Source organism: Manacus vitellinus, unplaced genomic scaffold (assembly GCF_001715985.3).
Source record: "Manacus vitellinus isolate BGI_N305 unplaced genomic scaffold, ASM171598v3 scaffold_4_pilon, whole genome shotgun sequence".
NCBI lineage: Eukaryota > Metazoa > Chordata > Aves > Passeriformes > Pipridae > Manacus > Manacus vitellinus.
This window is the reverse complement of record NW_021940604.1, coordinates 31588262-31603390: the sequence shown is the minus strand read 5'-3', so window position 1 is coordinate 31603390 and position 15129 is coordinate 31588262. Positions and strand designations below refer to the sequence as shown.

Sequence of the window (15129 nt, the reverse complement as noted above, 5' to 3'; positions counted from 1 at the left end):
TGGCAATTACAGTAGAGGAGAGCTGTCAAGACAAATAATGCGCACATTAGCAAACTGCTATGAAACTCAAACATTTTTAAATTAATTGAACATGCTGGCATTTGGTATATTGAGCATTTAGCAATAAAATCTTCTTTCATCAGAGTATATAATGGTATCCTGGATTTGAATGACCATCTGTCAGCCAGAAAGGGTAGATAAATTACAACATTCTCTAATCTGATGGGCTGAAAGAAAACGTGTTCTCCTTCATCCATTTCCCTGAAAGCTTAGGTTGGTCTCGCACACAGCCAAAAACTGTAAGCAAGCATTAACACGGGGCAGTCAAAATGGGTTTTTTGGGGTTATAAATGAAATGGCCAGTCAATAGGTGTGGTACGTCATTTGATTATGCACACACATCATGCATTTCCGCATCATCCAGAGATAAACATGAGGTGTATTTGCAGAGTTTTGTCAGAGGAAAGTGTCAGTCCTGAATACCACTGAATATCAGGAATATTATATTGCCTGTAATCATATTTCCATGCCTTTGACTATGCTTTTTGCTCATCCAGAAGGCTATTTCTCTTCACCCTATCCTCCTGAGCATATCATGAATTCACAACCCAAAATAACAGAAATTAGAGGCAGAAAAGTCTCTACTCGCCAATCTGCTTCTTAACCTCAGTACATGTTACAGTACAAAGAAGTGACAGTGTAAATGGGAACAGTGACAAACGCTCATGTTTCATACCTCCAAAACCTGGTCTCATGCTGAAGTCGTGGTCATCTATTCGCAGCAGCTGCTCTGACTTCGTCAGGGGAGATTTGGTGATGTCAGGGCTTCGTTTTAAAATTGGGCTACCAGGAGGAGAGAAGCACAGCTATGAGCCCCGAGCAGATCCTGCGAGAGGTACGCGCTCGTTTCACTCCATTACCCCTTAGAACATTTCGAATATTTACTCCTTAGGCCACGACCATGCGACTGCTTGCAGTGGTTGGAAATGTGTCATTAAACAGTGATTCCTGCACTCAGCATATAGCTTAGGCACCTGTGTGAATTCTGGCACTGAGAAAACATTCGTTTAGTGACTTTTTGTCTGTAAAATTATCTCTGCTTACAGCACTTCGGAGACAGTCATTCAAAAGTGTGGAGGAACAGTATGTATGGATAAGTGGGGAAATAGAAATGGTGGGGAGGCATTGCTGACATGTGACGGAGTGTGAGGCTAGGAATTAGGGAAACAATATATCAAATAAGCTACTGGCTGTTGCCCAGGAACAAAATGGAGACAGTCTGGGAAGCAGGCCAGGAGGCAGGCCATCCCGTAACTTGGGATAAAATGATTAGCTCCTGCCCCAGATTTCTATCAAGGATAAAAAGGAGCATTAAAGACCTGGGAGGTTTCTGAGCATTTAAGAGCCTAGGAGGGTCATTTCAGAAGCTTTTGGAGTTGCAACAAATGCTGGACAGAGTATGCTCTGTTCCCCCTCCACATCCAAGGTGCAAACTGCTGTTCAGCGCTCCAGTGATTTGGCTGGAATGATGGTGGCAGCAGCTCCTTGGTTGCTCCCTTGTGTAGGCAAAGCCTTTGCTGGCCTCAGAGCCAGCTGCACACCAGCTGCTCGGGTGGCAGGAGGGCTCAAAAACAGGAGGAAAGGTTTTACTGGTTCTTGATTTTAGAAAAGATGGCACACTCAGAGAGACGCTTGTCTGAATATACACAAGACAAGTAAGGAACAGATTAAAGGAAAGCAGGTTATCAGAGAAACTTGATGGGGAATGTATTCCTGAGATAAAGTTTCTCCTAAATGAGACTGTAACTTACGGGCAGTTGTACCACAAGAAGCCAATACAACAATCTCCTAACAGAGGCCAGCAGTGTTATCAGTAACTCCTCTCTCAAACCCAGAGCTTTATCTATGAAACATCTTAGAAAGATTCTCAGTCTCAGTTCCATAATTTCTAGGAGAGGTGAGTTGTCTACCTCCACCAGTGAGTTCTAGTCATGAGTCATCCTTCAGGCATTTTAAAATGTGGACCCTTAAATTAAATCTTTAGATTTAATTCAGCCTCTGAAAGACTTGTGAGTGTACATGGGGAAAGGTTTATGCCTGTCTGAGACGGGGAAACAAAGATAGCAAGCCACTGACAAAGCCAACATTTGTGAGCAGGTTTGACTGTGCTCAGAAAGGTGCTTTCTCGCTGGCAGTGGCAGTGGAAAGGACAAGTGGAGAGCCTGTGGAGTGGACTCAGCTCTGCAGAACGGATTCATGGAGGCAAAGTGCCCGCTCACACAGCATGGGCAACACAAACTGCGTATCAGTGCCACTTGAAGCCCAAAGGGATGTGGCAAATGGCTGTAGCATCGCACCTCACCTACATAAGGGTGTCAAGGCAACAGGACTTTCTCTGGGGCCTGCTGGATCCTACTAATGGCATGACTCCTACCTAAAGACAACTGGCATGTTCAAGTGGTGCCCCCTTCCCCTGCCACAGCCTCAGCCCAGCCATGGGGATGTGGCTGGCAGGGCTGGGCCAGCAGCAGCCACCCAAGGTTTTGCTTACCTGCCTTGCTTGTGCGCCTCGCCGTGGGCTTCCCGTCTCTGCCGCTGCGGCCTGCTGCACACAAACAACAGGAAAAGGGAAAGCTGAGACAGGTGGACATGGACAGGCAGGTGATGATGTCAGGAGGGAAGCACCAGATCCCTGCAGCATTACCTTCTGTGACAGACATGAAATGGTGCTTACCTTTTTTTTTTAACCTTTTCACCAAAGGCCAGTGCCAGACTGGGCATGGCAGAAGGTGGGGAATATGGGCATGCAGGGGGCTCGCAGCTTGGACAGGGCAAAAGGAGCAGACTGATGATTTTTGTGAGGTGGGATGCTCCTGCTTTTGACTGCTTGGAAAAAGACCCAGGCAGGAACACCTCCCACCTCCCCAGCTTTGGCTGGTATCATCAGGGGCTTCATGGAGAGGCCATGCTGCCCAGGGTCCTCTGCCAGAGGGGGTACAGCCATTACAACTACACACCAGAGGCAGCCAGGTTTGTTCATGAGAAGAAACTCTTTCCAAAGTATTCCACAGGGAAAAAAAAAGTAAAAAACTGTGAAAATATTTGTTTCTGATTTCACACTGTCTCCAGCTGGCTGTCAAGAAAGGTTCTCTCAGGTCTTTGGCCAATATTTTATTTAATCATTAAAGGTAAGAATATGCTTTTGGCAATGTAAGTGTTTTTGGCTAGCTAGAGGAAAAGTAACATTTCAAACATTTAACGCTTCTAACTCATCTTTAATTAAAAATGAAAAAATTAGCTTCTCTCTGCAATAAACACAAACCGTAATCAACTCTACTAATGTGGCTTTTTGCCCATTAACATACATCTCAAATGCCTTTGTAGAGATTTACAGCAGCAAAACTCCTTTTGCAGTAATGGGTGTCATCACATGAGCACCATCATCCCTTTGGTGAGCAGTGGAGGAACCTCAGGCCTTATGGGATAGTTCCTCCCGGGGCTGGAAATACTCTGAAAGCCAATAGTATCACAGGGTGGTTCATCCTTCTGCTCCCACAGACAAGCAGACAGCCAGGCTAGGGGTGGGCATGCAGAGCTGTATCACTGACTTACCCTGAAGTAAAGCATTGGCTGTGGGATTGTTTTTACTGGAATCTGCTCTGTGACTCCCAGAGGAAGGCTGGGAATAAGCCCACAGGCAGACCACTGTCTGGGAGAGCCTTGGACCATGCAGCACCATTTTCATTACAAAGAGTAGCTTCTGTGGCATTGCTTGGACCTGGGCAACACACAGAAAACCACTTCCAAATGCAAAATGCACTTTCTGGAGTCTTCTGCCTTGGGCTGCTGCTGCTGTGTCTCACTACTGCCTGCATCTCATCTGCTGGCTATCAGGAAGTAATTTCTCATGTTTTGGGCATAAGCAGATTCTGGCAACAAGCTGACCGATTTACATGACTTCAAAGTGCCCTAGTAAACTCTTGGCTGTTCAGGAGTAATTCTGCTATTCAAACAAGAATAAAGCAGGCCATGTTCTTGCAATTTCTAATTTTCATTTCCTTTGTAGAGCTTATCTAATGCTTTATGATGGCCCCGGCCCTGTCTTGCCTGTTGAGGGAGACGTCAAGGCATGGCCATCAAGGATTCGTGGCCAAATCCTTCCCGTCCTCAGCACTCAGCAACCCTGGGTGGTTCGTTTTATTTCCTTCAGGTGTTTCTCAACACCTCTAAACTGAACTTTATTTCCTTGTCAAAAACAAGCATAAAATGTCCACTGTACTCTAGCCACTGCAGAGTACTGTGTTCATTTGAGCTTTGGTTCAGGTACTTCACTTCTTTTTACCAGTCCCATTCCACTTGTCACAGTTCTGGGGGTACAAGCCTCTCCCACTTTCCTGCCTCCTCCTGTGGCAGCAAAACATTTTTACATATTACCCAGTTACTGCAATTTGAAGTCCCATTTCTTTCTACTCAATGAATAGCTTTTCTGGTTTGGTTCCTAAGGAGTGCTCTGCTGGCTAAGTGATCAATGACAGCTCCATCATGGGCCCCCATTACTCTGCCCATTTGGGCCATGAATCAATGGAAAGCTGCTCTGGCTTCCCCTTACATGTCTGCTGTCTCTGGGTGTTTGTGGTAGACATTGGCACTTGGGAGATTCAGCCCAGACATCGCTCACAGATTGCTCAGCACAGCCCTTTGCCACTGTGGCCACTGTGACAGTGTTGCTCCTGCCTTTGCTGGGGTGACAGGCTGTCTTTAAAAGTAAACAGTAACTCCTGAGGCAAAATATACTGCATAATGAACAACTTTTTTTTCCAAATGTCAATATTTATCTCCTAACTGTTACAGTGTCAAAAGGCGTTTCATGTCTCATGAAGATCACAGAGACACTTTGTGAAAAAGCAGCAACTGGAACAGGGTGACATTTATTCACAGTGCTCCCTGAGCATTGCTAGAGTAGCTCTCGGGCTGCCGTTGGCTGCTGGGGTGATACAAGCTCTTCAAAGTCATTGTACTCCCCCAGATCTACCCACTGCTTCAAGGGATCTTGAGATGCCTCTGCCTCAAAGGCTAAGTCTTGCTGGGGCTGGGAAGCAATGAGGCAGCTGAAGCTTAGGATAGCCAGGGAAAAAAATCAGCAGATCCAGATTTTGAATCACTATTGCTATAGACACAAGGCAAAAAGCAGTTATTATTATTTGCATTTTAAAGCACGAGATTTCCTGTGGCTCTTATAGTGACTCCAACACAGCAAAAAGGGTAGCAAGATTAGGGATAACAGTGTCTGATTTTCAGAAGAAACAGTCCAACCATGACATCTGAAGGTCTCAGCAGGCATTTCCAAATGCCCAGCTTCACAGTATTTGTGCCAGAGTAGCATCATGTCCACATTTGCAGTGTGTGCCAGAAACCCCATAGTATTCTTGAACTTTGAAATAAGAGCTTTTGGAAGGAACCAAAACAAATGTGAGACAAGTCATTGCCCATTATAGCATTTTAATTTGTAATTACTTATGCAGCACACATTTCCCACCTATAAATCATACTCTCTTTTCTCTATGGGAGACAATTTACCTGTAGTAGACAGTGATCTATTTTACACTCTTAGTAGAATAATCTAATTAGGATTTGAGAACATTTCTTCCTTGAGGAGTTAAATCAAGATACAGCTTCAGTTCAGGAGAAAGCAAGCCCAGCGTATTTTCCTTGAGAGTAAAGTGAAAGTTGCTGAAGTAATGCAGCCAGATTTACTCAGTCTTTCCTGGGTCCAAGGGCTGACATCCTTGAGGAGAAGTGCTGGTGGGTTTGGCAGGCTGGACTAACACTAATGTTGTTATTATTATCAGATTTCATTAAAATCTGGGACAGTCTGCTCTCTCCCTCCCTTTTGGTTGTTCTTAGGTCTGCATGAAGGATAGCAGATCAGATTCTGTCTCAGGAAGTATTGTTGAGATGTGACTGTTGCATAATCTTTGTCCCTTTATTTACTTGTGTCATGAGCAATATTTTGGCAGGGGCCTGTAGCTACAGCTCCCCTGAGTGGAGGTGCCTGCCACCACAGAAAGCCTGGCAGCCAGCAGCTGGGGCTGAAACTCCCAGGGAGCCCATTTCCTTTCTGCTTATCTCAAGCTTGGGAGATGCCACCACCCCTTCTCTGGTGCAGAGACTGTGGAATCCCCATCATCACCCTCTGAGACCACCACATGCTTAATTTTGTCGGGTATGAGCTCTGTAGCTCACTCTGTGCTAAGGTGCAGCTGATCCACAGTCTCACCCCCTGACACAAAGCAACAGGGGGTGTGGAGCTTGCTGAACTAGTTTTCAGCAGGACTTTTAACTGGAAAGTAATGAAAGTGATGAAAACTCCCTCCTCCCTGTGAGAACTCCATTTTAATCCATTATTACTTGACTATAAGTCAGTCCTAGAATGCAAAATATGCAGAGGCAGGAGACATATATACACCCTTCAAATTTTGCACTTCTTTTGTTTGTCTGGACATAAACACTGGAAAAAGAAAAACATTAAACAAGCCTACATATATTGATTACTCACAGAAATGTCATGCCACCTGAGGTGTCTTGACACAGTATCTGATGTTGCAAAAATGGAAGTGTCCCTCTATGGAAGGAATTGCATCCAGTGGGTGGGTGTTTGTGGGGGATTTGTATTATATATGTTGAAAGGAAGGGTTGGAGGAAGCAGAAGGAGAATGACTGAGGTTGATCCTGTCAGCTGAGGAGGAGGCAGGCGTGGTGCCAGGGCTCAGTTAGGCAAGAAAGGGAAACGGATGAAGGGAAGGGGAGAAAAAATGGGGCAATGCAGAACATGCTGAAAGGTTTCATGTCTACCCTAGTCTTTGAAGAACAGTTGACTTGTAAACAGATATCAGCACAGTGCAGATCAGGGAAGGAAACTGGAGTTTTGACATTTGGAAATAAATTGTGACAAACTCCAGTGATCCATTTGTCTGCCCCTCCCCTAGGGAATAATGAGATTATAAAGATCACTCAATGTGAATCTTTGCAATAATTGACGTCAGTCCAGTCTAATGTCCTGTCTGACAGTGTAACTGGCTGCCTTAGTGTAAGCAGGACGAAAAGTAGATTTGAGTGAGGTTTTTAATATTTCATTACTAAACAGGGGAAATATGGTCGAGATGAAACTGTGACTATGAACATGGTTGAAAGACCATGGTTAAAGTAACTGCCATGAGTTTGAGAGACATTAAATAACAGCTCACAGATCTGCTAGTCAATATTTTCAATAATAATGCAAATAACAGAACTATAAAATTTGTGCACCATGGCATGCTTGAAAGAGAAACAGGCATTTGGGGAATATAGGAATCCAAAATTCAAAGCAGCCTCAGCATGTTGGGGAAAAGGTTTGATGTTGATAAGATGAATTTCAGTAAAAAAGAATACAAAGAACTGTGTGGAATACTGAGAAATAATTGTACAAATTATGAATGGGGAACAACTAGCTAAAAAATACAAATTTGTAACAATTCAATTCTGCTAATGATGCAAGGGTAAGAAATATATTGACACAGGACCAGAGGTAGATTTAAAGTATATAGACTGAATAAGTCACCAGGCTTTTACCCAGAAGAAAGCCAAGTAAGAAACTATTGAACCAGAATTTAAATTGTCCTTGGTGTCACAGGAGAGGAAGGTGATAGCTTTCCACTTCCTTGGAACTCTGAGAAGATACACTGGACAAATTAGCTACAAAGATAGTAAAAAACACCGATATTGGACACCAGATAAATACGGTTTATATTGAATAAGAGCAAAAGGCAGTTCACCTTTTCTTTAAAGGATGTTATGCACTATAGAATCATGGAATCTTTAAGACTGGAAAAGACCTTTAAAATCAAGTCCGACTGCCAACCTAGCACCACCAACATGTTCACTAATAAACCATGTCCTCAAGTGCCATATCCACGTTTTTTGAACACTTCCAGGGATGCTGACTCCACCACTTCCCTGGGCAGACTGTTCCCATGATTTATAACCCTTTCTGTGGGATTTTTTTCCCCTAGTATCTAATCTAAACCTCTCCTGGCACAACTTGAGGCTATTTCCTCTTATCCTTTCACTTGTTACCTGAGAGAAGAGACGCTACCTCACTACAACCTCTCTTCATGTAGCTGTAGTAATTACAATAGCCTTCTCTAAAAAGCTAATGACCATGTAGACAAGGGTGAACAAGATGATACACTATACCTCAAATTGCAAAAGAGTGTTGACAGGTCCTTCTTGTAAGGCTTCCCAAATGTGAATGGTTACAAAACAAGAAATGGAGGAATAATGGAGAATTTTCACCACGAATAAAGTTCTTCAGTATAGTCCCATGAAACCTATGATAGGATCATTATTGTTCAGTAGCTTTATAAATTATTTTGGATAAAAGAATAATTACTGTAACCAGTATTTACTGAGGATATGTAACTGTTTAAGGTAGTTAAAATCAGAACTATGGATGGGGAATTGCAGCAGAATCTCACGATGCCAAATGACTTTAGAAAAATTTAGTGTTAGTAAATTTAGGAAAGTGTACATTCTTTTCCATTGTGCTTTCAGAAACAACGTTAAGGTGCTGATGACCTCTAAATCAGCTGTTGCTGCTGAGAATGGAGGTCTCAGTATCATTGTGGTATTTCTCAGTAAACATCAGCTTAATGCTGCACAGTGCTCAGCAAGAGAAACAGGAACTTAGGCATTATTGAGAATGGAGAAGCAAAACAGAAAGCATTTTGATGCTGTTAGTAACACCAAGGCATGTCTATATCTCACATATCCAATGTCCAAGGCTGGAAAAAACAGCAGAGCAAGAGAAGAGATCTTGGAGGTGGGAGGTCTTCCAGGCAGCCTGAGCAGGGCTTTCTTAAGTGGGAAAGGAAACAATGGCCAAGTGATACAGTGCAAGGATTATATCCTAGTTTTACATAATCAGGAAAAGCTGAACAGGAATCTGTCGCTCAAGACTTTCCACAACAAATACCACAGAGAAGATATTTGAAACAAATTACACAAACACAGCATGTTTTCACTCACTCTCACCAAAAGCTGTAAGTGCTAAAAACACAAGTGAGTTTGGAAGATGACTGAGCATTTAATAGAAGAAAGACCATCACCATTTCAGATATGAACCCAACCCTGGAATTCTAAAATCAATTTATATTCACTCAGGAGGGAGGAAACTACCTTGCAGCATCTTTGGGTTGGGCTGGTTTTTCTTTTTATTTTCTTTTTTTTTTTTTGTTGGCTGTGCTGCACACAGGATTTTGAAGCCTGTTATGTCTTCTCACACCAGCTCATAAAACACATTGCAATAATGGTGGGCCAGAAGACAATGTGAAGCTGCTGATTCTGAGCAAATTACATGGTGGTAATGTTGACTGAAGATTTTATCATTGGTGTCCCTCTAAAGTTGCACAGTACATGGGTTTATGAACACAGCTTCAGAAGTACCAGTAGAGACTATGATCTGCCATGAATCCCCTGAAGAAAAGTAGGAAGCTATGTGAAGCATAGACCCAAAGTAAGTTCTAGAAGAGATAAAAGGAACCTGGTGATAATGATGAAAGTAGAAAATATAATTTTCAAAGCATCATCATGTGCAATGATAAGCAGAGAGAGGACAGTTTTGGCTGGGCCAAGAAAAGTTGTCACTCAGGAATGAAGTTACTTGAAAGAACAACAAGGTGGAAAGACAAATGAGAGAAATAGCAACACGATAACAAAAAATAAGTTAATGTATAACAGGATAAAGAAGAGGAGCACTGTTGGACAGAATAAAAGTGTTTGAAGGAAGCCACAGAGTAATGTGAAGTTAAAAGGGACAGGACTAAACTTGGTAGAGATGTGTAACAAGGGCAAGGGATGGGGCTAGGGGCAGATAAATGAGGCAGGTGAAGCACAGGGTTAAAAAAAAGGAGAGAAACAGCTAATTGGAGAAGAGGAGAAACCTAGAATGAGGAAAAGAAAAGGAATGAAGGAGATGAAGGTAAAAGGAGGAAAGGGAAAGGCAAGTTACCAACAGGAAAGATGGAGATACCAGTTGCACTGGCCTGAAGCCCACAGTGGGCCTCTTGTTGCTCTCCTGAAACCCAGCACTGCTGGAGCAAACGGTGTCCAGCCACAATGCAAATTGCTGATCTTAGAAAGCAGTGCCTTGGGGGCCACAGGTGGTCGGTGCTCACTGGGTCTGGCTCAATAATGATAACGTGCCTTCACAGGCAATGCTTTCAACAGGCATTTGACAGGCTTACACTGCACTCCCAAGATCTGATCTTGCATTAGTAAAATTTATTCATGCAAATGAATGCTATCAGCATCAATCCTGAATGTACAAAAAGAAACTCTAAGACAAGAGAGTAGCATAAGGATTGCTGGGAGGTAAAGGAAGAAATCCTGTTGGGAGTGAATTTATAAGGCCAGAGAAAGCATTAGGAAGCCAATAAGGTAGGAACTGCCCTTCATATAAGGGACACCCTCAGTGAAAGTACCAGGATAGCCACATGTGATTTACAGACCACAGACAGCTTGCATCCAGTGTGGCCAAGGTACAGAGGAGCTGGCAACAGGGAAGTCCTATCCAAATTCAAGAAAAGCAAGAGAAGGTAACTTTAGTCTAGAAAATGTTCACTACACTGCCAGGTGGTGCCTATCACTTAAGAAGAGTGTCATTAATTGTAATAACATCTGAAAATGTCATAAAGAGAAAGATCTTTAGTCATGAGAGAGACGCTGTGATAACCAGCCCAAAGCTTATTGTAGAGGATGTCATTCAACTCCATTGAAAGATAGCTCTTACTGAGAGAAACATGATTGGGGCACTCTAAAGGAGCAAAAAATTAGTTACTATTTGGAGACCAGAGTGAGGTAAAATTGTTATAACACAGCTGAGGAGTGATAGGGATATGACTAAAAATGTGAAGTCAGTCTCTTCAGTAAGATTAAACAAACATGTTCCTTAGCTTTTCTACAGTGAAATTTCTTCTGCTGAGAGCTCTTTGTCTGAAAGGTGGTTTTAATGCTATCCAGAGAGATTTTAGTGTTAAAAGAGATTTTTTTCCCCTAGCAGTTAGTTTCTGGCAGAACAATATGGCTCAGCTCCAGACCAGTTCTTTTCCTATAACTCATCCTCTCTAGCAGATTCTGCAAGTCTAATTAGCAACACAGGCTTTGGCCCTTTTGTTGGCACAACGATGTTGTGACTTTTAGTGAGCCTTTGCATCATTCTAGTGCCCCCCCTGCAGCCTGGTGGCTTTCCAAGAGCCTGAGCAGTTGGGAAAACAGCAGACAGCCCTTTTGCCAGTGCTCCGGATCTCAGCTCCTTCCTGTAGGAGTTTTGGCACTTTGGGTTTAACAGGAGTAAACAGCCTTGCAAACACAGCAGGATTTGCACATGGCTGACTGCAAACTGCGAACAGGTCTGCAAGGTGAGAAAACTTTTATTTTTGTATTGCTGCTCTTTGAAGTGAAATTCCTTTGACATGATTTGTCCTGGAGATTAGGAAAAATAAGTAGTTGAGTCCTTGACTGGCACAGACATTTTTATAGTGAATTACAATATTGGAGGGCTCTGCAGTAAGTCCCACGCAATAAAGCTATCTACTATGCTGCTTTCACAGTGACTTTGAACAAGACTGGTTTGCCATTTTCTTTTCACACTCTGGCACTATGTCCCAAAGCCTCAGCAGATTTATTTAATGAATTATTTGTGACCTTTTTCAAAATTTCTGTCATATTCCTGTCATGCAAACGCAGTCCCCTTAAGACTGTGGTGCACGCGTGAACTCTTATGTGGAAAACCATGGCTGTCTGTTCACACTTCTTTAGGGCTCTTGTACCTCATCATAGAATGGCTGTCTTGGGGTACCTACCAGAAATTGTGACAGAGGTGTCTGATCCTGTGGGGCCTCATTCGTCCCATCCACCATATCAGGAGGAATGCAAAGGCAAAGTGAGTGTGGGCTCAGCTGGATATGAGCAGGTAAAAGACAAGCCCTGGGGCTGAAAACTGCACATCCAGTGGTGAGTTTTAATTTGAAAGCAGAGTTCAAAGCAAGTGACTCTCCTTGGAAGAAACTAATACAGAATCCAAAGAAACAAGCTAAAAACCTTTGTAAGTCCTCTATCAATTACACCATGAGAATCAGGAGTAAAGCTGGACATGTTTTTCAAGGACAGCAGGATGCTGGCAGCACACCCAGTGTGGCAGGTCTCTACAACAGGTGCCTATGCCACCTGCCAACACTGGTGGCTGATGCTGGGCTCTGGCAGTGGGGCATATAGATGGTCTTGTGGCCCTTCTGGAGGCCCTTCTGGGAGAGCATGAGTGCAAATCAAGCCATCCTGAGCATCCTGTGGTAGCGTGGAGCCAGCCTTTTCCACTTCAAATTGATTTCCCCAGCAATCTCCACTGATGCCTGCTGCTCTCTCAGAAGGTAAAGGCTGCAGTGAAGGAATGGAATTCCATCCTGGTCCTTACCACAGGCTGAGTGTTGAAGGGAGGGGAAATAGAATCAAACCCAAAATATTCAGGAGCAATGTTCTCTGCAAGCTTTTTCTGGTGTTATATAGCATCTCTCCTTGATGCATTTTGAAAGCAGGATCTAACTCTATAAATTAGGGGCTGTTGAAACCATGGGTCTCTTGCAGCCTACCCTGTCCCAGGGCAAAGTGAGCACTGGGCACCACACCACTGATGGACAGCTACAACCACAGGCCAGCTTTGTTCCTCTCTCCCCATCAGCCCTCCTCAACATCACTAGTGCTTTATTGAGGGAGAAATAGGCCAGAAATCACCTCCCAGGCCAGTGTAGGCATGCTGGGAAGGCAGTAGAGCCAGCTTCCCAGAGCCACAACACCTCAGGGCTTTCTAATGGGCTTATCCTGGCACAATTACACCTTATATACAAAGTACAAGTGAAGAGGCAGTTCCTACATTAACCAAATAGGTATTTCTTTTCTGTTTTCACACATTTTTAACACTTTGCTGCTGTGATTTGTTATATTATCACTTCATTGCACTGACACTGTTAAGCATTTAGTGCAGTGGGAGTTTTTGTTAAAGATGCTAAACAAGAACATGGCTGTGTGTGCACATTTCTCTCAGCTGGATGCTTTCCAGCTCAAATGGTGGTACCTTACTTCTCATCCCTTTATTTTGCTACAGCCAACATATGACCTCTGCTGCTACTGCCATGAAGCCTCAGTGAAAACAGGGCTTTGTGGCTGTTTTGTGTCCATACTGTCTCTGGTAATGCGTCCCCTGGGTGCTGGTTATGAACAGAGCCACTGCATTCATTTTGCCAGTTATAATTCCATGAAGGTGATGTCACTGCTAAAGCCACTTCCTATGTATAAAATGGTTCAGGGACCCCCAAGTGCCAACCAGGACACTGCAGTCACTCTGTAATGTAGCCCTCACTTGCTACAAGGGGCTGCAGGAAAATAAAAAGGAACTTTCCATCCCTTCCACCTTTCAGTCCTTTTTCTGAAGGCTAATAGGAATGGTTTGAATTCCTCAGGACTGTGACATTCCTGCATTTCCACATCCTTATACATTTTACAGTGTTGATGCTGATAGTCACTACAGAACAGACATTATAGCAAAGTATAAACAACATAGGATCAGTTTGTCACAAGCAGAAGTATGCAGCATTTGAACAGAAAGATTCATGTGTGAAACATGATAAATATGTCACCTATATTCTTACAAAAAAAAAAAGTATTTTTCCTCTGGGTGTACCTTGTTGTGTACCTGAGTATAAAAATCCTCATACAAAGTTCCAAATATTCCCCAAAATAGAATATAAGTGATCAGAACTCAGCTGTAGCAAAAAACCTTCCTTAACTCAAAACCTCCTAAAATGGCTGTCTACGAGGTAGTGGGAGCAAAATATCACATAGTCTTTTTGAAAGAGAGAGAGAGAGAGAGAGAGAAGAATAGAGAGCATTTTAAATAATTTTAGTATCTTAATTCAATAACTGAATGCCCTTTCTGTTTCCTCTAATAACTGAGCATAGCCTTGAAGTTTGCTGAGAGACTTTAATTTTTTCCTCTCAAAAGCTCTATAAAACAAATGACGTGGAAACAATAAAATAAATTCTGAATGTTTTCATCTGAGATCTCAAGTCAATCTAATCTTCAATGAATGCAAAATTTCTCATGGACCTAAATTTCATCTTCACTTTCATGTAAATACCCTACCGCATTTTAACCACCAAAAATATAAATGTTTCCTTTTTTGCACCCCTTCAAAGTTTGAGATACCTCACAAACCCTTTTCTTTGAGAGAAGCAGTGATTTTCACTGTAGAAAATGCATTAAAACTTAGTCATTGGCAAAAGCAACAACAGAAAATATTTTTGCCTGAGAGATCACAATCTGCAAATGCAAGCTCTAATTATCTGTTAGTCATTTTATCATCACCAAAACATTGCATTTGTCCAAACTATAGCTATTTGAATGTAAAAAAATGAGACTCACCTGCCTTTTTTGTATACCTCATGTATTTCTTTTCCTTGTCGGTGGGTTCTGCACTCAGTGGATAAAATCCATCCCCACAACAGGAGGAAGATGCTAAAATGCATTTTATGGACAGTCAACATGTTACCTTAAGATCCTGTATCCAGAAATAGTCCATACAAGAAGGAGAAAACCTAAATGTAGATCCTTTTCCTCTTTTTAAGACATTATCGGTCTGATCGTTATTGGAAGGATGTTTACTCATACAAAAAATCATCCTGCAGTATTTAATCTGGACAGTGGGGAAAGCAATTTCCACTAAACCTATAAATCCCTCTACGTCAGATGGCAGGGATTTTCTAGCAGTGTTGAATTCATGTATTCTCAGAGAACAATTATTTTTCATCCAAACAGGCTATTTTATTAATTGGTTTAAAATGAACCCTATTTAAATACCTGTGACATGCCTTTTTAACCAAAGTAGTGCAGTTGGTGAGGCTGGTGACATTAGTCATTCTTTAATCACCAAAGTTACCTATGTAGCAGTAATGTTTTTTTACAAGCATTGCAATAAATTGAAAAGTGTTAATAAACATGTATCAGTTTCTGGCAAACATTAATTTTTATTTAGCTCTAAAAAC

At 42.5% G+C, this 15129-nt stretch overlaps 1 protein-coding gene across 1 annotated transcript in view; it reads right to left on the bottom strand.

The window, feature by feature from the left end:
• LOC103763213 (gamma-aminobutyric acid receptor subunit rho-1) overlaps nucleotides 1-14767 on the bottom strand; it is a 28561-nt gene extending 13794 nt beyond the window's left edge. The window contains exons 1-3 of the mRNA XM_008929949.2: nucleotides 14510-14767; nucleotides 2552-2605; nucleotides 737-843 (exon numbers count right to left, since the gene is read on the bottom strand). Coding sequence (XP_008928197.1) covers nucleotides 737-843; nucleotides 2552-2605; nucleotides 14510-14631 — 283 coding nt within the window. The 5' untranslated portion in view covers nucleotides 14632-14767. The remainder of the gene's footprint in view (nucleotides 1-736; nucleotides 844-2551; nucleotides 2606-14509) is intronic.
• Between the last annotated feature and the right edge of the window lie 362 nt (nucleotides 14768-15129).